The sequence below is a fragment of the Sorex fumeus genome, unplaced genomic scaffold (genome assembly GCF_029834395.1).
Source record: "Sorex fumeus unplaced genomic scaffold, SorFum_2.1 ptg000042l, whole genome shotgun sequence".
NCBI classification, from domain to species: Eukaryota; Metazoa; Chordata; class Mammalia; order Eulipotyphla; family Soricidae; genus Sorex; species Sorex fumeus.
Window position 1 is genome coordinate 5,938,828 of NW_026606099.1, and position 25,373 is coordinate 5,964,200.

Genomic DNA, 25,373 nt, shown 5'->3' on the forward strand with positions numbered 1-25,373 from the left:
TCTTGTAGCAGCAGAGCTTGTGGGAATGCAAAGCTTGTGGGTTTTCCCAGAAAAGACCATTCTGGTGCAGGAGAAAGGTGATGCAAGGTGCCAATAATTAAGAAAATATACTGACCATATAAATAAATGCCCGGCCTGGAAAGAGAGACAGGAATGATGCGTACATATAAAAACTGAAATTGAGCATATTTTACAACATATATTCAGAAGAAATTTTAGAGAATGTAAATTCACTATTATGAGAAAAAAATCAAGTTTCATTTATTTCCTATATAATTACAAAAAGAAACATGCTAACAAAACACACACAAAATTATATTTAATACTACCATAAAACAAACTTTTTTTGTGAGACTTTCTTTTTCTTTTTAATTTTTTTGAGTCACTGTGAGATACTCAGTTGTGAAGCTGTTTGTGATCAGGTTTCATTCATACAATGTTCCAACACCCACCCCTTTCTTGTGGGACTTTTAAAGCATATATTTTTTGTTTGTTTTGCCTAAAGTTTATATACTGTACTAAAGATATGACTTGTTCTATTTTTTATAGAAGAGCCTTCAAATAAGAAAGCAGGTATTATTACTTGCTGAGGAGTAAGCAAAATGATATATTTTTCTTCACAAAGAATACAAGTAAAGGGGCTGGAGCAATAGCACAGCGGGTGGGGCGTTTGCCTTACACGTGCCCGACCCGGGTTTGATTCCCAACATCCCATATGGTCCCCCGAGTACCATCAGGAGTGATTATTCCTGGGTGCAGAGCCAGGAGTAACCCCTGAGCATCGCTGGATGTGACCCAAAAAGCAAAAAAAAAAAAAAAAAAAAAGAATACATATAAAGAACAAAATAGTTAAATTAACTTTATGGGAGTACAAATTGGATAAAGGTCAAATGTGTGCTGGTGGATGGAAGTGAAACTTTTGGTGGGGGTCATACTATGAATGTATAGATGTTGAATGGTGCACACCTTAAGCCTATACAATTTTACATTACTGCAATAAAAGATTTTTTTTGGTTTGTTTATGGGTCACACCCAGCGGTACACAGGATTAGTACCTAGTACTAGTATACACTCAGGGGTCACTACTGGCAGGGCTTGGGAGACCATATGGGATACCATGGATCAAACCTGGGTTGGCCCTGAACAAAGCACTTACCCTACCCACTGTACTATTGCTCTGGTCCCCACAGTAATTTTTTTAAACAAGAAAAAGCCATAGTTATAGTTCAGTAGTAGAGAGTGGGCTTTGCATGTATGAGGTCCTGGGTCAATCCCTGCTTCTCAAAAATATAAAGGACTAGAGATATAGCTCACTGGTAGAATGCACATTTTTCATGTATAGGGCACTGGGTCAATTCCCAGAATCCTCAAAAATAAGTAAATAGAATTTAGTCCTACACTAAATTCCTCCATAGTCAGGGAGTTCCTTTCTTTTCTGCTTTTCAACAAACTTTTTAAAAATACATATGTACATACAAGTAAATAAAAGAAAACAGGCAAGGAAGGACTACTGCTTATACACTCAAGAAAAAGAATGTAAATAAATTGCTTCTATCAAAAAATTTCCCTTTACCAGACCAAAAATTATTGTAGTGGTAGATGAGTGACGTTTCCTACTTTAGTCCACTAGTAATAAAGTGGGCTGGAGCGATAGCACAGCGGTAGGGCATTTGCCTTACGCGCAGCCAGCCTGGCCGAGCCAGGTTCGATTCCTCCGCTCCTCTCGGAGAGCCCGGCAAGCTACCGAGAGTATCTCGCCAGCACGGCAGAGCCTGGCAAGCTCCCCGTGATGTATTCGATATGCCAAACACAGTAACAACAAGTCTCAAAATGGAGACGTTACTGGGTCCGCTCAAGCAAATTCAATGAACAACGGGAGGACTGTGACAGTGACAGTAATAAGTCACCTTTCTGTTCTCTATATTCTTTTGGGGGAGAAAACAAGATATTTTACCATTAGGTAAAGGAAGGGGCTATGAGTGTGATGGTTCAGTCATGGGGTTCCACACAGAGCTCTGGAGAAGCATCCGGGGATCACTGCTCTAGGGGGACATCCCTGAGCAGCTGGCAGCCAGCATGGGTGAATACAACAGAACCACCCAACAATTCACTCTCTCCTGACCCAGTCGGGGCGACTGCTGGAGATGGAACCTCATTCCAACCATCCTCAGGAGTGGCCTTAGAGATAAATGTACTTTTCACAGGAATTCCAAAAGACTTTTCAAGTTTTAAATTTTGCAAAGGAGAATTTCAATTTGGAAACTTTTTTCCCCCCCTTAAAAACCTTACAGAACAAGGAGCTGGAGCAATAGTATAGCAGGTTAGGGTATTTGCCGTGTACATGGCAGACCTGGGTTCAATGCCCAGCATCCCATACAATCCCCCCAAGTACTACCAGTAATTTCTGTACATAAAATCAGGAGTAACCCTGGGGGACTGTTGGGTGTGGCAAAACAAAACAAAACAAAACAAAACAAAACAACCAAAAAAGAAACCTCACAGAACAAGTTTTTCCACTTGTAGTCTCTGTTTAAGCCGAAGGCAAAATACTGTAACTACAGGAATTGAATGAAGCCACGTCTGGCCTATCTGCTCGATATGTGACTTGCCTTCTAGGGAAAGTAACAACAAAATACCACACTTTTCATTAGCACTGTGAATAGGTAAATAATGAACATGTGGTGTTCCATCACTTTGCTTCTAACTTACACGCATCTTCTCTGTGAAAAATCATGATGAAACTAGCCCTCTCCTACAAACTCATTCACCCATAAATATAACCAGAGAACGTCTGCCTACTATGTGAATGAAAAAAAGCTCTTGGGGCTGGAGCGATAGCACGGCGGGTAGGGCGTTTGCCTAGCACGGGGCCAACTGGGGTTCGATTCCCAGCATTCCATATGGTCCCCCGAGCATCGCCAGGAATAATTCCTGAGTACAGAGCTAGGGGTAACCCCCGTGCCCCTGTGCATTGCCAGGTGTGACCCAAAAAGGGAAAAAAAAAAAGCTCCACTCTTGGAATTATCTTGCCTTATGATTTATTTTTGTGTTTTTTTTGTGGGGAGGGGTCATGTGACAAATACAACTATGAAAAAAGTAAAAAACAAAAACAAAACCCTATATTCAGGGCTTACTCCGGGCTCTATGCTCAGGGAATCACACCTGTAGGGGTCAGGGACTATATGAGGTGCCAGGGATCAAACCTGGGTTAGGTACAGGTAAGCAAGTGCCTTAATCACTGTGCTATTTCTCTGGCCCCTACAATTTCTTCAAGCTTCTGAGGGACAGGATAGGGTAGGAAGATTGGTCCTGAGTGTAGAGCTTGGCCTTACACGTGCTAGATGTGTGTCCGACAGAGTGAGCTATGTCCCCAGTCCTGAACTGTAATTTTGGAATGGTGATTTTGGTCATGTGACAAACAGCAACCATGAAAAAAAAATCAATTAAAAATAGAAAAAAATGGTGGTGGAAAATATGCATCGGTGAAGGGACAATTGTTGGAACATTGCGTAACTGAGATTCGATCATGAACCACTTTGTAACTGTATATCCCATGGTGATTAAAACAAAACAAAAACCTTCCTAACAAAATACATTAAAATAAAAAGATAAATTTAAAACAGGAAAAACCCCACTCCACTATGTACAATGGTAGATATTATATATCTCTGCCATTTCTCTCCAGTATTCTCCTATTTTTTCTTTAAAAAATAAAATAAGATCTAGAGAGATAGTAAAGGGGTTAACTCAATTGCCTGGTAAATGGCTGAACCCAATCTGATCCCCAGCCCTGAATGGTCACTGGAATACCACTGGCAGGTACCCCGGAGCACTGAGCTGGGGCAGCCCTGGCTGGTATGTCCCAACCCCATCCCATCTTCAAGAAAACACAACAAAAACACAAGAACATAAATGGTTCTGCTAAAAATCATAAGATACTCGAACGATTTTTCAATTTTGGCTGTAGTCAGCAGTGCTGGAAATTGAACTTGGACAAAGCATGAGTTCCAGCTTGTTTCTGCAGCCACAAAATATTCCTTCTTGAACAAAGAGTAAGTAGAAGAGACAGGAAAACTCTCAATGGGATTACCAGGTTGTCACATCACAGAAAAGACTGGGGTGTGGAAGTGAGTCTAGGAAGCAAAGTCAGGATTAGAAAATTGTTTAAGATTCAAATAATATGTGAAAAGGAGTTATGTGGAAAGAGAATGGCCAGGGACCACAGAAGGCTTACAGGTCAGGGCCACGGAGACCTGTGCTCAGTGACCATTTGCTGGATGAGCGACAGAAAGAATGGAATAGAACACATACTGTGTAGCTGGTGGAACTGCTTTGTTTGGATACAGCCGCTTGGTACTTGGCCATTCGATCCTTGATGGAGGTTTCCGATAAGCGGGGCAACTCCAGAATCCGTCTACTTTCACTCTTCTCTGAGTTGAACGCAGAAGATGACTGCTGGCCTGGAAGCATGCAAATAATACGTTTTATTAGAAGATAAATATAATTCAGGCTGGAGCAATAATACAGTTGGGTAGGGAGCTTGCCTTGCATGCAGCTGACCCGGATTTGATCTCCTGAGCACTACCCCTGAGTACAGAGTTAAGCAGATTAAGCCCTGAGCACCAGTGGAAAGGGCCCAAAAAACAAAAATAAGATAATAATAACCTGAATGTTTTCAAGATTCTAAATTTTGGCTGGAGTTATAGCACAGCGGTAGGGTGTTCGCCTTACAAGCGGCCAACATGGCCGACCCGAGTTCGATTCCTCCGCCCCTCTCGGAGAGCCCAGCAAGCTACCGAGAGTATTCGATATGCCAGACACAGTAACAACAAAGTCTCCAATGGAGACGTTACTGGGCCCGCTCGAGCAAATCAACGATCAACGGGAGGGCCTTTACCTTTACCTTACCTTAATTTAATTTTTTTTTTTAAATTTTTATTAGTGAAACACCACGAGGTACAGTTGTAGACTTACAAATTTTTGTGCTTGGGTTTCCGTTATACAATGATCGAGTACCCATCCCTCCACCAGTGCCCATTTTCCACCACCAGGGATCCCAGTATCCCTCCCACTCCCCACCCCCCCCCCCCCCCACCTCACCCTGCCTCTGTGGCAGGGCATTCCCTTTTGTTCTCTTTCTCCTTTTGGGTGTTGTGGTTTGCAAAAGAGGCGTTGAGCGGCAATCATGTTCGGTCCATAGTCTACTTTCAGCGCCACACCTGGTGGTGCTTGGGGCTTAATTCTGACTCTGTGCTCAGGAATCACTTCTGGCGGGGCTTGGGGGACCTATATGGGGTCCCAGGGAATGAACCCAGGTAGGCTGCATGTAGGGCCTTACACACTGCACTACTACTCTGGTCCTCCTGCTTTTATTATTAGAATGTTGCTGATTTTCCTGTATCTGTTACTTTTATTTGATTCCTTTTGCATTCCTTTTGGGGGGCCTATACCCAGCATAGGCCCTCAAGGCTTACTCCTGGCTCTGTGATCAGGAGTGGGCTTGGGAGACCTTCTGGGGTGCCGGAGATAGAACTTAGGTTTGCTCTGTGAGAGGCAAGCTCCCTACCTGCTATACTATTGCTCTAGCCCCTAAACTTATGCTTTATTTAGTTAAAAATTTACATAAACCTTCAAAACATAATTATTTCACTTTCAAAGCTATGTTATATTACCACCAGTAATATATAATAAGCAGTCCCTTGAGTGTATGCGATAATGGGGATAGAACTCGGTCTCCTTTTTTTTTTTTTTTTTTTTTTTTTTTACTTTTTGGGCCACACCTGGCGATGCACAGGAGTTACTCCTGGTTCAAGCACTCAGGAATTACTCCTGGCGGTGCTCGGGGGACCATATGGGATGCTGGGAATCGAACATAGGTCGGCTTCGTGCAAGGCAAATGCCCTACCTGCTGTGCTATTGCCCCAGCCCCTCAGGGTCTATTTTTTTTTTGGGGTCACTCATCGTTGGTGCTCTGCACTCAAGGAATTATTCCTGGAGGTGCTAAGGGGGGCCATTTGGGGCTCCAGTGATCAAACCTGGGTTGGCTTCATGCAAGGCAAGCACCCTACTTGTTGTACTATTGCTCTGACAACCCAGGCTTAAGTAACTAGTGTTAATGGAGTAGACTGGCCATTCCTGGGAATCTTCAAACCCCAGGTGGTCATAGAGTCAAAACAGTTGGTAGCGCTTCCCTGGCAATCCCACAGTGGTATTCTTTGGTTAGCAAAGGTTGCCACTGTCAAGGATGAACTGAAAATAAAGAAAGGGTGGGGACTGTGGTGGTGGGTGGGGAAGGGATGACAGACGGGTTGGAGCACATGCTTTGCAAGCAAAAGTCCTCTGCTCCCAGCACTACTTGGGTCAGAGTGATTCCTGACACAGCTGGCACTAGCCCCCTCACAGCTTAGTGTGGCCACCCGAGAGTCCCCAAAATAAAAATACCGAGAAACGCCTGTTAAGCAAGCAATGAGATGTGGAAGTGGTTTGTATATAACAGATAGGCTTCTGTTTATTCTGTTGCCTTGGAGCCTAAAAGTTATGCTTCTAAGGTGGTGTTCTCAAGGAAAGGAGATACACAGGGATCTTCACTTACCTGTGCCTATTTCCAAATCATCCAGAGAATAGCTGTTCTCCGAGATCCTCCTTCCACCAGGACTTCTGCTGCTTTGGACCCTGAGAATCTGTTTAGAAAACAAAAGCTAATAATAAGCCACGCAAAAGATAGGGGAGACTGTTTATGCGATCATGTTAAAAAAAAAGAGGCGGGGGGGTGGGAGGGATACTGGGACCCATGGTGATGGAAAATGGGCACTGGTGGAGGGATGGGTACTTGATCATTGTATAACTGAAACCCAAGCATAAGAATTTGTAAGTTTACAACTGTATACCTCATGGTGTTTCACTAATAAAAATTAAAAAAAAAACATAAAAACCACCTTGGACAAACGAAGGGTGTGCATATGCTGCCTGAGCCCATGTGCTGCTTGTACCCATGGGTCAAGCACATGTGCCGCTCACATTTCCCTCTTGAGCTGTACTTTCATGCTTCTATAGCTAACGCTGGGGTGTGTAGAGGGGCTCTCTCTGCTCTTTGAGAAGTCTGCATTCTCCCTTGAATACGTTACTCTCTCTCGTATGCTTTCCCTTCTTCTCACCTTCTAAGACTTCCAAATAAAATGTTTTACTTTAAAAAAAAAAAGAGGCCTGCAAAATTGTTCTTTATAAATAAAATCCAGGAGAGATTTGACTGCCAGTATAATGTAGAAAATGATACAAATTGGAGACTGGAGAGATGTACAGCCAGTGGTAACCTTCCATGTTGCTGATCTAGGTTCAATCCCCACCACCACCACATATAGTCCCCTGAGCACTGCCAGGAGTGATCCCTGAGCCAGAGCCATGAGTAGGCCCTGAGAACAGCCAGGCATAGTGGCCCCAAGCACCCTCTCTCTCTCTCACAAAAAAAAAAGTTTGCAAAAGCATATTACTGGTCTAGCAAATGGTTGCTCCTACAAGACTCTGAAACCACATTCCCTCTGCCCTACAGAAATCTGACTTGTTCTTCCTCAAAGTATATTCACAGTTTTAGTGAAATACTTATCAAATGGTTGCTATAATTTGTGACAACTGGACTGGAAGCTAAGTACAGAATCCATGCTTTTTCCCCCCAACAAAATAACAGCCTTTAAAAGTATAGATTTTTCAAATAAAGTATTTAGTGATTTCTATAATTTACTACTTTTTCTTTCAGGGCTAGGGTAGATTTCTTTCTAATTAGAGTATTGTCTCTGGACCCAAAATGAGACCACTTTAAAAAGCTTTTACAGGGGCTGGCGCATAGCACAGTGGGTACGGCGCTTGCCTTGCACATGGCCGACCTGGGTTCGATTCTCAGCATCCCATATGGTCTCCTGGGCACTGCCAGGAGTAATTCCTGAGTGCAGAGCCAGGAGTAACCCCTGTGCATTGCCGGGTGTGACCCAAAAAGGAAACAAAAAAAAAAAAAGAAAAAAAAGCGTTTACACAGGGATTAAGCTGATAGTTCAATGGCTTAAGTGTGACTGCCTGGGAAGCACACGGCATAAAGCCTAGAATTCAACACCTGGCGTTGCAAGCAATTTTCAGTTCAGAGACGAAGAACCTGAACTAAAGGAGTGTGACCCCTGGCAAGCATCACAACTGAAAATCATGTGAGCATCATAAGCAGGAATGTGAGCATGACCCCTGGTCACTGCAACAACAATAATGAGGGGAAAGGAAGGGAGATAGAGTTACACAGGAAAAAAAAAACAAAGAAAAATCCCAAAACCCCACAAAACCAAAAAAGCAATATATTACTTGAGAGAAGATTTACACAGCATACAAATGACAAGGAGTTATTATTAAAAAATGGAGAGAGAAGTCACACAACTCAACAACAAAGCATCCCAGTTTTCAAAAATGGTCGGAAGACTTGAATAGATACTTCACCTAGGAAGACATACAGAAAAAAAATAATTCAAGAAAACTTATTGAGGGAATGCATATCAAAATCATAATGATTTGCATTTTGTGGTTTGCACAAAACCACAGGTATTCTCACCTTATGCCTGTGAGACTTACTGATATCAAAAAGGACAGAAAACAGAAAAAAATGTGGAGAAAGAAGAGCTTTTTTATTTATTATTCTGCTGGAGATCAAATCTAGGACCTCACACATGCAAGGTATGTTCTTTGCCACATTCCAGTCAGTTGGAATGTAAGTGATTGCAGTTTCTGTGGGAAATGGGATGGCAATTCTTTTTTAATTTTTCCATTAGAGCTGGTACGGTGCTTGATTTTGTGCAGCTGACCTAGGTTTGATCCCCAGCATACTGTATGGTCCCCTGAGCAACACAAGGAGTGATCCCTGAGTGCAGTGCCAAAAGTAAGCCTTGAGCACAGCTGGGAGTGACCCAAAACCCAACTCCCTCCCCGACAAAAAGAAATATATTATTCAGCAATACTACTTCTAGGCATTTATTCGAAGAATATGAAAACGCTAATGTGAAAGGATAGTTGAACCTCTGTGTTTGCAGCATTAGTCACAACAGGCAAGACGTGTAATTGATCTAAATACCCATCAACGGATGGCTGAGTAAAGAAAATACGGTCTATAGATGCTTTTATTTTGGTGTGGGGGGATCACTGCTGGCAGGCTTGGGAGACACATCTGGGGTGCTGGGACTGAACCCAGGGCAGCCGCGTGTAGGCAAATGCCTTACTCACCGCGCTCTCTCCAACCCCAATATATACTCTTTTTTTTTTTTAGGTGGGGAGGCTCCCAAGAAATGCTCAGGGAGTCCTGAGCCACTTTTGGTTATACTTGGTCAAGCAGACCCCCATGGTTCACGGGTCAACATTGAAATAGTTCAATTGCTCAGCATCATAGGCTGCTGGAGGCCACCTCGGTCATCCCCAGTAGTGCTGGGGTGACATGTGGTACTGGGATTGAATTTGGATTGAACATGTAAAGCATGCATTAAAGCTTCTGTGACTCTCTTTTCAGTAGCTTTAGGGCCATACCCAGTGGTGCTGAGGGGTGGCTCCCAGCAGTGCCAGTAATTTAACCTGGGGCTTCTACAGAAGTTCTGGCCAACCATCTGAGCTCTATCCTGGCTACAAGTTATTTATTGTCTTAGTATTGGGGACAAATCTGGAGGTGCTCTGGGGTTCATACAGTAGACAGGGCCACTCTTTGCAGTGTGTTGTGGGACCTTTTTTTTTTTCTTTTGGGTCACACCTGGCGATGCTCAGGGGTTACTCCTGGCTTTGCACTCAGGAATCATTCCTGATAGTGCTCAGGGGACCATATGGGATGCTGGGAATTGAACCTGGGTCGGCCGCATGCAAGGCAAACACCCTACCCGCTGTGCTATCACTCCTACCTGCTGTGCTATCACTCCAGACCCTGTGGGACCATTTGGTACCAGAAATTAAACCCAAGTTTCCCATCCCAGGCTTCAAATGAGATGGCTTTTATGTGTTCAATTCCAAATCACTTAAGTACAGAGAATAACGGGCTGGAGTGATAGCACAGCGGGTAGGGCGTTTGCCTTGCACGTGGCTGACACGGCCAACCCAGGTTCGATTCCTCCGGCCCTCTCAGAGAGCCTGGCAAGCTACCAAGAGTATGTCTCCTGCAAGGCAAAGCCTGGCAAGCTACCCGTAACGTATTTAATTTGCCAAACACAGTAACAAGTCTCACAATGTTACTGGGCCCGCTCGAGCAAATTGATCAACAACGGGAGGACAGTGACAGTGACAGAGAATAACAAGATCTGGCTATACTTATAATGAATTTTCTGATCATTCTTTTACAACTGGCAGTCTGAGGCACAGGAAGAAGGAGGGGCATCCTCTATTATTTCTCAAGGAAGTGAAGCAGCATAGAAAGAAGGAAAAAAAACCTCAGGGATTTTGACATTGAAATCCCCTCCTGTAACACATTTTAATCACATTTGGTCTTTTTATTACTCAGATCCTGGAGAGGGCCTTAATCATCACATGCTGGTAAGAGAAGAAATGACAGGACACTTTGAAAACTTTCTGGAACTTCCTCAGGCTTGGCCTCACCCCACCCATGTTCTTTTTCCTGTCAGCTGACTACAATAACTTTCATTAATGTGAACATCCCTTAAATATTCATCTGAATCCATAGATGCATCAGTGTGTACCAGTATGAGAATAAGAGTTTGGGGCCTTTAACCCTTAACAGACTTTTATGTTTTGACATACTTTTAATAAGACCACTGAATTTCACAATTGTAGAATTTTTTCACCTGGAAAAATTTTTGTGAAGAAATAAAATTAGGTTCCAATAGCTAAGTAATAAAGTAGGATTTCCTATTCCTGGTTCCCTAATTTTCAGGAAAAATATTCTTCTTCCCCTCCCCACCCTGCCCCCCTAGAGGAGGGACCATACCTGACTTTGCTCAGGGTTTACTTCTGGCTCTGTGTATAAGGATCACTCCTGGGGGGCTTCGGGACACATGGGATGTTGATAAGCCATGTGAAAGGCAAGCACTCTACCCAATCTCTCTAGCCCCTCTAAAATCTGCTTTAAATGCTGATTCTCAGCACTTGAATTAATGAGGGCTTCTGTCCTTTCTCCTCTACTTCTTCCAGTCTTTTAACTTTAATCTTCCTTCAGATATTCATCCCTCTAAAATCAAGGATGAAGGAAAACTGGGATTTTGCTGAACATGGGATTATAAAATGTAGAGAAAACAGGCTTAATCCCTCAGTGTCCTTAAAAATAAGCATTTCTCTCTCCAGGGATACTTTTAGGGAAAAAAAGAAAAGAAAAGGTAAGGTGCACTTTTTAAGCATTTTAAAAGCTGCAGGGGCACTTATCAATATCTATCTCTTTTTTGAGGGGTTGGTCCATATCCAGTGGTGCTCAGGGCTCTGCACTCAGAGATCACTCCTGGCAAAACTTAGGGACCATGGAATACTGGAGATCAAACCCAGGTCATCCAGGTGCAAGGCAAGTGGTTGACCTGTTGTAGTATCTCACAAATAGGTATATATTTTTATATACTTATTTCTTGATATTTTCTATATTTCTAAAGTGTTGTATAAAAATTATAGTACTTTGTATTTATTAAATTAATAAAAACAGAATATTGATAAGACTGGGAAGGAGGTGTTAGCTCAAAAGGCACATGCTCTGTGCTCTGAGCATATGTGGGAGGTCCTGGTTTAATCCTTATCACCACATGGTTCACTCAGCACCACTGGGAGTGATCCCTAACTAGGCCAAGACTAACCCTTAATACTGTCCTCAAACCAAAAACAACAGTAACAAATGCTGATAAAGTTCTGGGAAATTAAATAGGCACTTAGTTATGCTACTAATTCCTTAACATCTTTAAGAATAAATTTTTTTTTGCTTTTTTTGGGGTCACACCTGGCAATGCACAGGGGTCACTCCTGGCTCTGCACTCAGGAGTTACTCCTGGCGGTGCTCAGGGGACCATATGGGATGCTGGGAATTGAACCCGGGTCGCCCGTGTGCAAGGCAAACGCCCTACCCGCTGTGCTATCTCTCCAGCCCCATTTGAGAATAAATTTAAAATATGTACAAAGATATGTATAACTTTTGACAATAATAGCATCACTTGATTAATCCCTAATGAGCCAAAAACAAAAAGGGTTCTATAAACATGCTTAGAGCTTTTTTTATAGGTCAGAAGAATCTAATTACTGGGGAATTATTAAATTATATAAGGGAATGTCACATAGACATAAAAGGATAGCTATACGAACTAGGAAAATCCACAGGAAGTTCTACATAAAAAAGAACCAAACAGAAGATAAAATTGTGAGCACAGAGTAACTACAGTCATGTGAAAAGCAGTTATGAATGATAAGCTTATCTTCATGCAAAGTTGGTGATTACTTTGTACATAAGGAGAAGCAAACCTCCCTAACCCATAAGCTTTTGGGGGGGGGAAGAGTTTTAGTACAAATCTCTTGCATTCCAATCTCTTCATTGCCCTGATGGTTTATATTAAGCTAAGACTATAAAAAGGGAAGATAAGAGAGCTAAAATCTTGGAGAATGCAGATGTTTAACAGCTGTTTTAAATTTTTTCTTGTTTACTTAGATGTTTCCCCTCTCTTCCCAAATACTGTCTTCCTTTTCAACTTCTAGGCTGTTGCCTATGCTTGACTTATAAAACCATAGTCATTTGCTTTTAAAGCAGTTGTAATATATGGTGGAGTGACGCTCAGTTTCAGTCCTTAATCAGCAATCTGACTTTAGTAATGTCGCATATCAGTTTATTTCTCTGACCTTAAATAGGAAAATAGGGATTTTATTTCCTAATTTCATGAGAGCAATGATCTGGATTAGATAAGAGTTCCTCAGAGGTTAGAGAGGAATGACGCATGCTTTATACGCAGCCAACTTCGGTTTGATCTCAGGCACTGCCAGGAGTGACCCCTAAGTATAGAGTCAGGAATAGTCCCTAAGCATCACCAGGTATGGTCCAACAACAAGAGTTCCTTAGAGATCCCTAAGATCTGTAAGTCTTTTTTGGGGGGGAGGACGGGGTGCTAAGAGGTTATATCTGGTGGTTCTCCAGGGACAACATAAGCAGTGCTGGGATTTGAACCATTTTTACATCCACGGCCTCATCCAAGTCAAGTATCTTAACGACTGAACTATCTTACTGGTCCCCATGATTTTTTTTTGTTTTATTTTGGGGTCACAGCTTGGTTCTCAGAATTTACTCCTGGTGGTGCTCTGGGGGCCACGTAACAGTGCCGGTGCTAGTCACATGCAAGGCAAGCACCTTAATCTCTATACTGTCTTTCAGTCCTTGGACCCAATGATCCTAATGAAAATTTCTCACTCATCATAACTCATCCATGAGTTAAGAAGATGGAGGAAATGACTCTTCAGTAGATTAACTGAGATACACACCTGTGTTGTCTAATCTAGGCACAAGTCCAACTATTTGAGACAGCTCCTCCAAACTAGAATGGAATCACCATTGCTTAGAGAAAATTCCAGTGTCTAAAATTACTTTTATACTTGTCTCACTTTATTGAAATTATCTAGAAATCAATAACTAGTCAGGAAAATAACAGAAAAGAGATGGCTGTCTCTAGTTGGAATACCAAGGATAGCCACTTAGCAAGACAGATCAGAATTCCTTGATACCTTCAAACCAGAACCCATTTATTATCTTACCACAAAAGACCAAAGAATTACTCAGAGCTACTAATTAAAGGTAAGTAAAACTTAATTTAATTGGCACGAGGTTTTACAAGAAGTGTACTACCATAGGGAAGAGTAAAAGAACACAGAACAGTTTTACATTTTGAAATTATAGAATAATAAACTGTAGGTATATTTATGAGAAAAGCCAGCCAAAAAAAAATCCCATCTAGTTTTACTAGGAAATATGAGAAAGATAGCATTGGAACTAAAAATAATAAAACTAAGGAAAAACAAAAAGAAAAACATACTGCTTGTAATTAACAAAATCAGCTATCCACTAGCAAAAATTTTTTGTTTTGGGGCCACACCCAGCAGTGCTCAGGGGTTCCTTCTGGCTCTGTGCTCAGGAATCAGTGGAATCAGGGTACCATATGGGATGCCAAGGATTGAACCATGGTGAACCATGTGCAAGGCAAGTGCCCTATCTGCTGTACAAACTTTCTGTCCACCCCCCCACTAGCAAAATATTGATTAGAGATTTATTGTTGGGTTAAATTAAGATGTTTATGATTCACTGATAAATAATTTAGAGCATTTGAGAGAATCTTCTCAAATTTTGTTGGGGGTGGGGGTGGGTTGGGGCACACCGGGCTGTGCTCAGGGCTTACACCTGGCTCTGTGCTCAGGGATCACTCCTGGAGATGCTGGGGGAACATATGGTACCCAGGATTGCCGTGTGCAAGGCAAGTGCCTTCACCCCTGTACTAGAGCTCTGGCCCAGACTTTCAGATATCTTTTTAAAATGTTTTTCATCAGCATTCACTACAAGGTCTCATTGAGCAATTTGCTGTTGTTCTTTTGGTTTCACTAGGATGTGGAAGGGAAATAATCCTAGTGCTTTCTGTCCGTTTCTGTGGCAGTCAGATTGAATAGGGGAGAACATCTACAGTCTAGACATTTGTTCAGTGCTTCATAGGAAAAGTGTTCACTCTCCTCTTTCCTTATTTTTACAGTAACAAATTCGACAGTTACTTTGGAACTATCTCTTCACCCTTACTAACTGATGCTTTTCATCCACACAACAACAGGAAGGCAGGGACTGTCGTCATCTTGAGTTCTTCATATAGCCTGACCTTGATTTATTTGGACTGGAGTAATTTTTTTTCTTTTTTGGTCATACCCAGCGATGCTCAGGGGTTACTCCTGGCTCTGCACTCAGGAATTACTCCTGGCAGTGGTGGGGGACCATATGGGATGCTGGGGACCGAACCTGGGTCAGCCATGTGCAAGACAAATGCCCTACCCGCTGTACTATCGCTCTGGCCCCAGTGGAGCCATTGCTTTTAAGAAAAAAAAATGCCTCATGCCTTGTAGGTTGTCTAAAACTAAATAATTACAATTTTAAAAAAAAAGCTTTCGGGGTCTGGAGTGATAGCACAGCAGGCAAGGTGCTTGCTTTGCATGCTGCTGACATGGATTCAGGTTCAGTTCTCAGTAACCCATATGGTCCCCATGGCCTGCCAAGAGTAATCTCTGAGAACAGAACCAGGAAGAAGCCCTGGGCACCATTGAGTTTGGCCCCAAAACATTTTTTTTTTTTTGCTTTCTGGGTCACACCCGGTGATGCACAGGGGTTACTCCTGGCTCTGCACTCAGGAGTTACTCCTGGTGGTGCTCAGGGGACCATATGGGATGCTGGGAATCGAACCCATATGGGTTGGCTGCGTGCAAGGCGAATGCCCTACCCGCTGTGCTATTGCTCCAGCCCCAACAAAACATTCTTAACAAAATTGGTTTGGGGGCCTGGCTCAGTGCTCAGGGGTTTCTCCCTATGGTGCTTGGGAACCACATAGCACTAGGGACCAAACATGGGCCTCCAGCATGCAAAGCATGTGCTCCAGCCCCTTGAGTCATCTCCTCAGGTGTGGGGTTTTGGGTCATTCCCCAGGCTCAGGGACTGCTCCTGGCTGTGCTTGGGGACCCACGTAGATTGAACCCAAGCTTCTTCCACACAAAGCACTTGTTCTGGCCTCTTGAGCGGTCTCTTCAAGTCCTCATCTTTTGATTCTCCCAGTAAAGATGAGGTGCCCATGCCTATTCTTATTATGTGAAATCTTCCCTTTTTCATGACCCCAGGACCCTTGACACAAGGAATATATCGCAGCTGCCAGAGAGATGTTATACTATTTAGATAGTACAGAGGATAGTGCACTTGCCTTCACATGCTGAGCTGGGTTCCAACTCCTGTACCCCATATGGTCCCCTGAGTTTCACCAGGAGTAATTCCTGAGTGAAGAGCCAGGAGTAACCCCTGAGCACTGCTGGGTGTGGCTTCCCCCCTCCAAAAAAGATAAGTATCTGAGGTCCGCCCTATTTTTCTTTTTCTTTTTTGGTGATTGGGCCACATCTGGTGGTACTTGGGGGGATACTCTGCCTCTGAATTTAGGGATCACTTCTGTTGGGTTCAGGGGTCTATAGACCTCAGAGGTGCTGGAGATCAAACCCAAGACTGTTGTGTGCAAGGCTTTACCTGCTGTATTGTCTCTCTGCACCCCATATCCCTATTTTTTTTTTTAGAATTTACAGCCAAGTAAATATGCTAATAAATTGATTTCCTTTGCTAACCTCTCTGATGCTGCTTTCATTGCTTCTCCAGCCTGAGATAAACCTAGAAGGGTTAGAAATTTCCCTTGCTTCCCAGTACCTATCAGACTTGAAAATGACTTTATCATTTTTACCTGGCATGAGAATTAAGGAGCCTGTGCAAGCTCTGTACATGGGTTTGTTCATTCCCAAGAATGAAAGAGGAGATTTGTAATATTGGAATAATCAAATTCTGCCTCGAAAGCTTATGGATTCAGGGGACAGAGGGGAGACAGGGAGACAGGGAGAGGAGGAGAGAGGAGGAGAGAGGGGGAGAGAGAATATATTTACATATTTTGCATGCAGAAGGCCCTGGGTTTAATCGCTGGCACCACATGATTCCTCCCAGAGTACCACTGGATATGACTTCAAAACTGACAAATTAAACTAAATATTTAGGCATTAGGTGTAGTCTATGGCACCACATATAGTCCTCCAAGCACTGCCAGTATGACACGTGACATAGTGTCTCTAAACACTGCGGATTTTGGCTCAAAAACCTGAAATAAGATAAAATAAATCTGGGCTGGAGCGATAGTACAGCAGGTAGGGCATTTGCCTTGCATGCGACCAACCTCAGTTCTAATCCTTGGCATCCCATATGGTCCCCGAAACAAAAAGAAAAAAAAAGATAAATTAAAGCTTATGGATTCAATATGACAACTGCACATTGGTTGTAAGTGGATGATAAGTTTCTTTACATAAGAGGTTATCCAGAATTGTCACCTTGGCTATTTAAAACCAAGATCAATTTACACATTTAGGTGGGGACAGTAAATGACACTGTTTATGTCAATGAGAAGTTTCTTTTTTTCTAGTAAAGATGATAGGTTACATTATTCCAGCAACCACATTTTGTTCATAGGAACCAGAACCGTTATGCTCAACTAAAGCACCTGGTCTAACTATTCATTAAAGGGAGAAATTAACTTAAATATATTTAATGAATTTTCATTACCTTGTTTGAGTTCTAGGCCTCTGTTCTTTTTTTTTTTTTCTCTTTTTGGGTCACACCCGGCGATGCACAGGGGTTACTCCTGGCTCTGCACTCAGGAATTACTCCTGGCGGTGCTTGGGGGACCATATGGGATGCTGGGAATCGAACCCAGGTCGGCCTTGTGCAAGGCAAGCGCCCTACCTGCTGTGCTATCACTCCAGCCCCTAGGCCTCTGTTTTTTTTTATAAGATAAATATAAAATAAAATTCTCACCACTACGCTAGCTATTGGGGAACAAAACTTCCTTGAGGATGTACAGATGACATAAGAGCCCACAGAGAATATAAATTCTACAGGAGGGCGAAGTTAACTGCACTAGGACTAAATAAAGAAAAGGTCTTATAGTCTGAATTGAACTTGAGGAACAAGATCTCAAAAAGGTGGGGCTGGAGCAATAGTACTGCAGGTAGGGAGTTTGCCTTGCACGTGGCCGACCCAGGTTTGATTCCCAGCATCCCATATGGTCCCCCGAGCACTGCCAGGAGTAATTCCTGAGTGCAAAGCCAGGAGTAACCCCTGAGCATCGCCGGGTGGGACCCAAAAAGAAAAAAAAAAGATTTCAAAAGGTAGCAAGGGGACTAGAGCGATGGCACAGTGGATAAGGTACTTGCCTTGCATTAGGCTGACTCAGGTTTGATCCCTGGTACCACATATGATCTCCTCTTCCTGACAGCAGAGCCAGGAGTAAGCCCTAAGCACTGGGTATGGCCCCCAAACAAAACGAAAACCCCAAACAGCAGCAATTAATTGGGGGAAAGGCATGACTTTTTTTTTCTTCTTCTTTGAGAGGGGCCTCCCATGCAGTGCTCAGGAAGCCCAGGGCCAGTTTTTTTTTTTTTTTTTTTACTGGGGCCAGTACATTGGATAAGGTGCTTGGAATGCACACAGCTCACCCAAGTTTAATCTTTGGCATCCTATAATGTCTCTCAAGCACCTCTAGGAATGATCCCTGAGCATAAACCCAGGAGCAAGTGCTGAGTGCCACTAGGTTTGGACCCAACCAAATTAACAAGCAAAAAGAAACAAAAACAAAACCGACAAACATCTGAAATCTATTTCCCTTAAAGCCCTTGCATCCTGCTGGGCCAGTGCTGACTTGGGAGTCCCTAGAGTAGACCTGTCTCACCCGCTTTGAGTGCGGGAATGGAACTGTCTCAGCCTGGTGACCTTTCAGTGCTGCCATGGCCCTTGTGGACAGGTCCCTGCTGTCCTGGGAAAGAAAGAAAACATGAGGCTATAATCAGGCTGTAGTGGCTGGAGAGATAGTACAGTGAGGAGGGCATCTTTGTTGCATGTGATCAACCTGGGTTTGATCCCTAGCACCCCATATGGTCCCCTGAGCCTTGCCAACAGTGATCCCTGAGCACAGAGCCGGAGATCCCTGAGCATTGCAGGGTGTGGCCCAAAACCAAAACTAAAACCAGTCTGACTTTGATGCTCACGGGATAACTTCTGGCTCTGTGCTCAAAAGGTCATATTTGGTGTGGAGGGTGGGGTCAGGCATTGAACCAAGGTTGACCACACGCAAGACAAGCACTTTAACCCCTGTACTGTCTCTCTGCACCAGAATCCATTTTGAGAGACTTGAAAAAGTATATTCCAGGGCTGGATCAATAGCACAGAGGGTAGGGCATTTGCCTTGCACGCTGCTGACCCGGGTTCGATTTCCAGCATCCCATATGGTCCCCTGTACACCACCAGGGGTAATTCCTGAACGCAGAACCAGGAGTAACCCCTGTGCATTGCTGGGTGTGCCCCAAAAAGCAAATAATTAAAAAATTAAAAAAGTATATTCCAAGGAGATGTGACAATAGAGACCTCAAGTGTGTGGCTGACCCCAGTTCAATCCCCTGTACCACATACAGCCCCCAAGTATCACCAGGGATCACCAGGCATGGGATAGCTAGTCAGGGTGTGAGCACAGCACCCAGCCTGCAAAAAAAAAAAAAAAAAAAAGAAAAAAAAAGGAAAGAAAGTTAATAAGTTAATTTTGTCTCCTGTCAATAACTCTGAGAGGAAGATGGAAAAAAAAAACTGTATTCCAGACCCTGTGCTCCCTGCCCCTGCTTTGCTCATTAACTGCGATTCGGAGCAGTATTCTGAAAATAATTATGGAACTAACGGTTCACAAAATGCAAACTCACTCTAGTTAGTTTGTTAAGTCTGAAGTTACTAAAGTTAATTTAATTTGGTAGGAGGGGCTGATGCCCAGAAGTACTCGGGGACCACTCTTGGAGGTGTTCAGGGGACCAAATGTGGTGCTGAGGCTGAACCCGGGTTGGCCACGTACAAGGCAAGCATGTTACTTGCTTTAGTATCTCTCAAGCCCCTGAGTTATTATTATTATTATTATTATTATTATTTTGCTTTTTGGGTCACACCCGGCGATGCACAGGGGTTACTCCTGGCTCTGCGCTCAGGAATTACTTCTGGCGGTGCTCAGGGGACCATATGGGATGCTGGGAATCGAACCCGGGTCGGCTGCGTGCAAGGCAAACACCCTACCTGCTGTACTATCACTCCAGCCCCCTGAGTTATTTTTTTAACATAAGGTAAATAAACCTTATTTTTGGGGCTGTTGTTGATCACACCCAGCAGTGGTCAGGACATACTCTTGGCTCTAGAGCCCTAGCAGGGCTCTGGGGACTACATGGGGTGCCAGGGATTGAAACTGAGTCTGTCACGTGCAAGTCAAGTGCCCTACCCTCTGTACTATCACTTGGGCCTGAAGAAAATCAAGGTTTTTACATTATAATTGTGGAGTACTATTGAAAAGTTTTTAATCAAGATGTCCTCAGGATAATGATGTTCATTTAGAAACAAGAACTGTTGTGATTTATACTCCCCAAGGAATCTGGTGATCAGTGACTATATAATCAAAGAAGTTTTATAAGGTACCCCAAAGTTCAGGCCAATCTTAGAAACCCTCCATCTTCCTAAACCGTTAGCAACCAGGATACCCAGAGTCAGCAGAGATACAGCAGAATTCTTCTTTGAAGAGTTTTTCTCCACCCGAAAGAACTAGGCTTGTTCTGACGCATCTCTCATCAAACATTTCTGAGAAGAGTCTCTCACCAGATCCTTACACATAATCAGCATTTTTGTTTGCTGCAATCCCAGTCATTTCCTACCTCGGGCCAGTTTCAACATGCACTGAATCTACATTGTGTGTGCTGGCCTGACATCAGCTGTCTTGCCCCTAACAGGGTCTGAGAGAGGAAACTTACAATGGTGCTTTGAGGCACAACAAAGCCCCTTCCTCTCCATTTAAGATTTCTGACATTCCCCCCTTCCACTTAAAATTCTTCTTTCCATTGAAATTTTTTTTTTGAAATTTTAAATTAAGAACATAAGGGGAAAGAAGGAGTTGGTTGTTGGCTTAAGAGAACTGAAAATTGAGAGGGAAAAGAGCTTAAGAAAAGTCATAAAATTGCTGTGTGGTTACATTTCTTGCCAACTGGGTTCAGCGTTAAAGTAGAAGTAAAATTTAACAGGGAAAAGGGCTCTACTTTTTCAGCCTTTAAAGAACTATTTCCACATCCTCAAATAGATGCTCCCAAACTTCAGAACTTAATTTTTCGTATGTATGGTGCCAGGGATCAAACCCAGGGTCTCACACATGCAAAAGAAGTGTGAAAAGATCTTTCAAGCACTTTCCCAGGCGTGAAAGCAACAAGTCTTTCAAGATAACGGAAGAGCTTGTTGACTAAGTCACAGCAAACATAACTCAAGGGGCTCAGGATGAGTTATCCAATTTTTATCTCAGAAAGAATGCTTCGTATTATTACTTCTCTAAATATAGGGAGTTAAGCCAAATATTTAGTTTGAAAAGTACTGGCTTTCCCATCGAGATGGAATTTGATGGCTTTGCTCCCTGTCAGATGTTTATTTCATTATAATGACTGTTGTAACATACCATCCCCCTGTACAAAGCCAGATATGCAGGAAAGTATGAGAAAACTGGAAAAATTTACCAGCACCACTGGCCCCTGGATTGTGTTATAAATCACCAACATATGTAACTCATTTTCTAGTTAAGTAATTCCCTCTGGGGACTGGGTCTGCAATCCACATGAAGGATCAAATTTCATTAGCAGTTGTAGGAAAATGCAACCCGGTACATTTGCAAGTCAAAACTCCTGAAGGCCACAGCTAGTCTGGCTAACTTCAATGATTTTCCCTGCGAGAGAATTTTAGCTGATAGAAAACATTTGTTGGAAGACGCGGATGAGGAAGTTGAGAAGAAGAAAAAGGGATTCAGCTAGCAAAGAGACAACTAAGCTCAGTCTTAATGGTAAACTCTGGCCTTAACGCTCGGCCTGCAGCTGTGTCTCAGTGGAGAGGTTCAGCAGTAATTCCACCCCCAAGGGCTACAAATGACAAAGGCACAGAAAGACAAGCTTTGCAACGCAGGAGGCCAATTAGATGCCTGGCACTGCAAGGTCCCCCTTGGAACACCAAAAGGGGCGACCCCACCCTACCACAGCAGACGCCCCCCTCCCAAGCGGAGTGGGGGAGGGGAGCAAGTATGAAGCTAGAAGTAGCCACTGAGCACTGCTGGGTGTGGCCCCCAAACAAACAAAACCACCAACAAAAAAAGTCCCCAAAAGCACAACCTAATCAGTATCAAATTCTCTTCGATTCTAGATATTAACCCACATCCCAGAGTGTACTTGATTTCTGGTAAAATTGGGTCAGAGGCTCGCCAACCTTACGAAGAGTTCGTCTGACTTTAGTTAACCCATCTAACTTGAGTTAACTCATCGGACTGAAAGACCTACTGATCCCACATTCGCCCCTACTGTAGAAAACCCATTTTTCGTTTAGTTTTTTGAACTGTCTTTCAAACCCACTCAGTCCTTACCTTGGTTGGAGCTGGTTCACCTTTCTCAAACATCATCTTCAGCCTGTTCAGCGGAACATTATATTTCTCGACTTTGTTGGCAGCTTCTGCGTTTTCACTGTTTTCAGGTTTTCCTCCTTCATGCCTGGATTCTCCCAGACAATTTTCCATTTTTTCACTTTCCGTTGAGCTCTGTTCACCGTCCCGGATGTGAGAATTCCGAGAACGGGCTTCAGGCAGTGATCTGAAGCTAGCTCTGGGAAGGACTGGCTCCTTTTGGTCAGCCCTGAGCCCTGGATCAGAACTGCTGGCCACTTCGACGGGAGGAGGGTGGCCTCGGGGTCTGGTCTCAGTGCTGCTCTTCTGCAGGGAGTCTGTGCGAGCTACCGGGCTCTCCCACTTCTCCTTCAGCTCAGACAGGATCCCCCTTCTAAAGTGCTGGGGGGGAGTTTCAGTGTTCTAGACGAACAAGAAGTAAGTGCCAGTTATAACTTGCCTGCTGAAACAGTCAAGCATGTTATTCTTTGCAAAATGAAAGTTAAGGCTCCGGAGTTGTTCCTGATCCACAGGCGTCTCAGGCAGCTGTGAACAGTTAGAGCTCTTGCCACATGGTGAAAGCATCCACCCGGGCAGAGGGAGAGGGGAAGAGAGAAAAAGTCTGGAGCTGAAGCAGGAAGTGATAAAACAGGATAACCTTATAAGGACAAAATAAGAAGAAAGGAGAGTCCAGATCTAATGATAGTTACGCTGAAGACAAGAGGGTTTTATTCAGATGTTAGTGAGGAAACAAAAAAGTAAAAGCCAATCCCAGATACTTTAAGCACAGTAGGTATGTAGGATAAAAGTTTCTCATTACATGTCATAAAATTACATGGTGAATTCTGCTGGTTTTATTTTTTTTTTTAAATAGGACAAAGACACATTACAGCTGGAACTATGCAATATCAATAATTCTAGATAGTGGTATCAAGGATTGAAACTATTTGTAGAAATTTACAGAAGTCACTAGACTTTAACATGCATTTGCACAAATATTTCATAGCTGACATAATTTACACGTATACACATTTTAAAATTTTCACATAATTTTTTATGTTTCCTGCTCTTTTCTACGTTTGTCCATTTGTAAATTCTCAGTGATCAGAAAACGCACAATTTGGCAGAAACTTTGGTTGAAAAATATTCAGTTTTCAGATGAAACACCACCACCACTACTCACTTTCACACACTTCCACATCTAAGGGGGTTCGCTTTCACCTGGGTCAATCAGAACTTAGACATGTAAAGCAGCTTGGAAATAACCTAAAGTTCATCACTGTTTCATAATGAAAAAAAATGGTTTGGTTATTGTTGTGGGTTTTTTTTTTTTTTGGACCACATCTTCCATGCTTGGCAGTTACTCCTGGCTCTGCACTCAGTAGCTACTCCTGATGATACTCAGGGAACCATATGGGATGCTGCGGATGGAACACTTGTTGGCCATATTCAAGGCAAATACTACCCACTGCACTATAGCTTCGGCCCTCATTATTAAATGTTCTGTTCTTTGTAAATTCTCCTGAGTAAACTGAGTAGCACTACCTTCCCAATGATTCATTCACGAACACCTTCTTGCCCTGCATTCCTTCCTGTAGCCTGGAACTCACTGGTTTTTCAACTAAGAAAGGACAAACCTCTAAGGACTGAAAGACTTCAGGGAATTAAATAGGATTAGCAGCTATATTTGGAACTAAGTCTCTCACCTATTCCTCTTCTGAATACAGTGAGAGTCACTACATCAAGGACCACCAAGGTTAAAAAAAAACTTTATGGAAGACCACTCTCAATTTTAGGGGTGAAATCTTAACTGACACACAAGCTGTTTCATTGGGGGAAGCATATGCGGATCAAAAGAAATATATTACTTTCTTGTTGGAAAAGAGAGAATTCAAATCCAGTCCCAGAAGCTCGCCCTGCTTTCCCGGCCAGCCACATTCTTGGCTGGATGCTACCTTCTGCTACACAATGAGTGATGAGTCATCTGGGGTCCGACTTCACCTGCCCTGCCCTACTCAAGCAGAAGAATCAAAGCGGCATTCTGCCTTGGTAACTGGACACTACTTTTCTCAGAAACAAATCATGGGATCAAAGTACATATTTTTTACATACTGAAGTGCAGATATTTTTTAGTAGGGAAAAAAAAAAGCATTTCCAGGGAGCTATGGACAACTGGGTAGTGCCTTGCACACAACCAATCCCGTTCGATCCCCAGCATACTGTATGGTCTCCTGAACCCTGCCAGGGCGATCTCTGAGCACAGAGCCAGGAGTAAGCCCTCAGTGCTGCAGGGTGTGTCTCAAAAATGAAAAATAAAATAAAATAAAAGCAAACTCAGTGAGCTCGTGCACATACTTTGCATGTGTGGAGGAGGCTCAAGTGTGATTCCGGTACTGAACGGCCCATACCCAGTCCAATGGGAGGGATTTCTGTAAAAAAAATCCCTGAACTAGAAGCAGCCCTGAACACTAATGGGTATGAACCCCAACAACAACAATAAGCTGGGGCTGGAGCGATAGCATAGCAGGAAGGGCGCTTGCCTTGCATGCAGTCGACCTGGGTTCGAATCCCAGCATCCCATATGATCCCCTGAGCACCGCCAGGAGTAATTCCTGAGTGCAGAGCCAGGAGTAACCCCTGAGCATCGCTGGGTGTGACCCAAAAACAAACAAATAAACAAAAAAACCCCCCCAAAAACCCCCAATAAGCTAATATAGAACAGCATGATCTCATTCTATAGTGAACATATATCACTGTCACTGTCACTGTCCTCCTGTTGTTCATCAATTTGCTCGAGCGGGCCCAATAACATTGTGAGACTTGTTACTGTGTGTGGCATATCTATTTATTTTAAAAAAGCAAATATATATATATATATATATATATATATATATATATATTGGGTTTGGGGCCACACCCAGCAGTGCTCCTGGTTCTGAGCTCAGATATCACTCCTGGCAATGCTTCGGGGACCATTTGTGGTGCTGGGGATTGAACCCATGTTGGTCATGTGCAAGGCAAGTGCCCTATCTGCTATACTATCTCTCTGGTCCCAGAAAAATGTCCTTGAAGAGCAGACATCAGGATATTAACAGGTTATCTTTTGGTCATGGATTATTTGCAGTTTTCTTTTAACAATGAATATGTATTCAGAATGTAATTTTA

The 25,373-nt window shown here is 43.1% G+C and overlaps 1 protein-coding gene and 1 non-coding gene across 3 annotated transcripts in view; one reads left to right on the forward strand and one right to left on the reverse strand.

The window, feature by feature from the left end:
- LIMA1 (LIM domain and actin binding 1) overlaps window positions 1-25,373 on the reverse strand; it is a 117,070-nt gene that overhangs the window by 17,190 nt on the left and 74,507 nt on the right. For both annotated transcript variants that reach the window (XM_056119930.1, XM_056119929.1), the window contains exons 4-6: window positions 22,194-22,631; window positions 6,593-6,680; window positions 4,312-4,460 (exon numbers count right to left, since the gene is read on the reverse strand). In XM_056119930.1, coding sequence (XP_055975905.1) covers window positions 4,312-4,460; window positions 6,593-6,680; window positions 22,194-22,631 — 675 coding nt within the window. The remainder of the gene's footprint in view (window positions 1-4,311; window positions 4,461-6,592; window positions 6,681-22,193; window positions 22,632-25,373) is intronic.
- On the forward strand, window positions 14,503-14,634 carry LOC130029384 (small nucleolar RNA SNORA31). Its single transcript, XR_008793337.1, has one exon. It is a non-coding gene; the product is annotated as a small nucleolar RNA SNORA31 (small nucleolar RNA).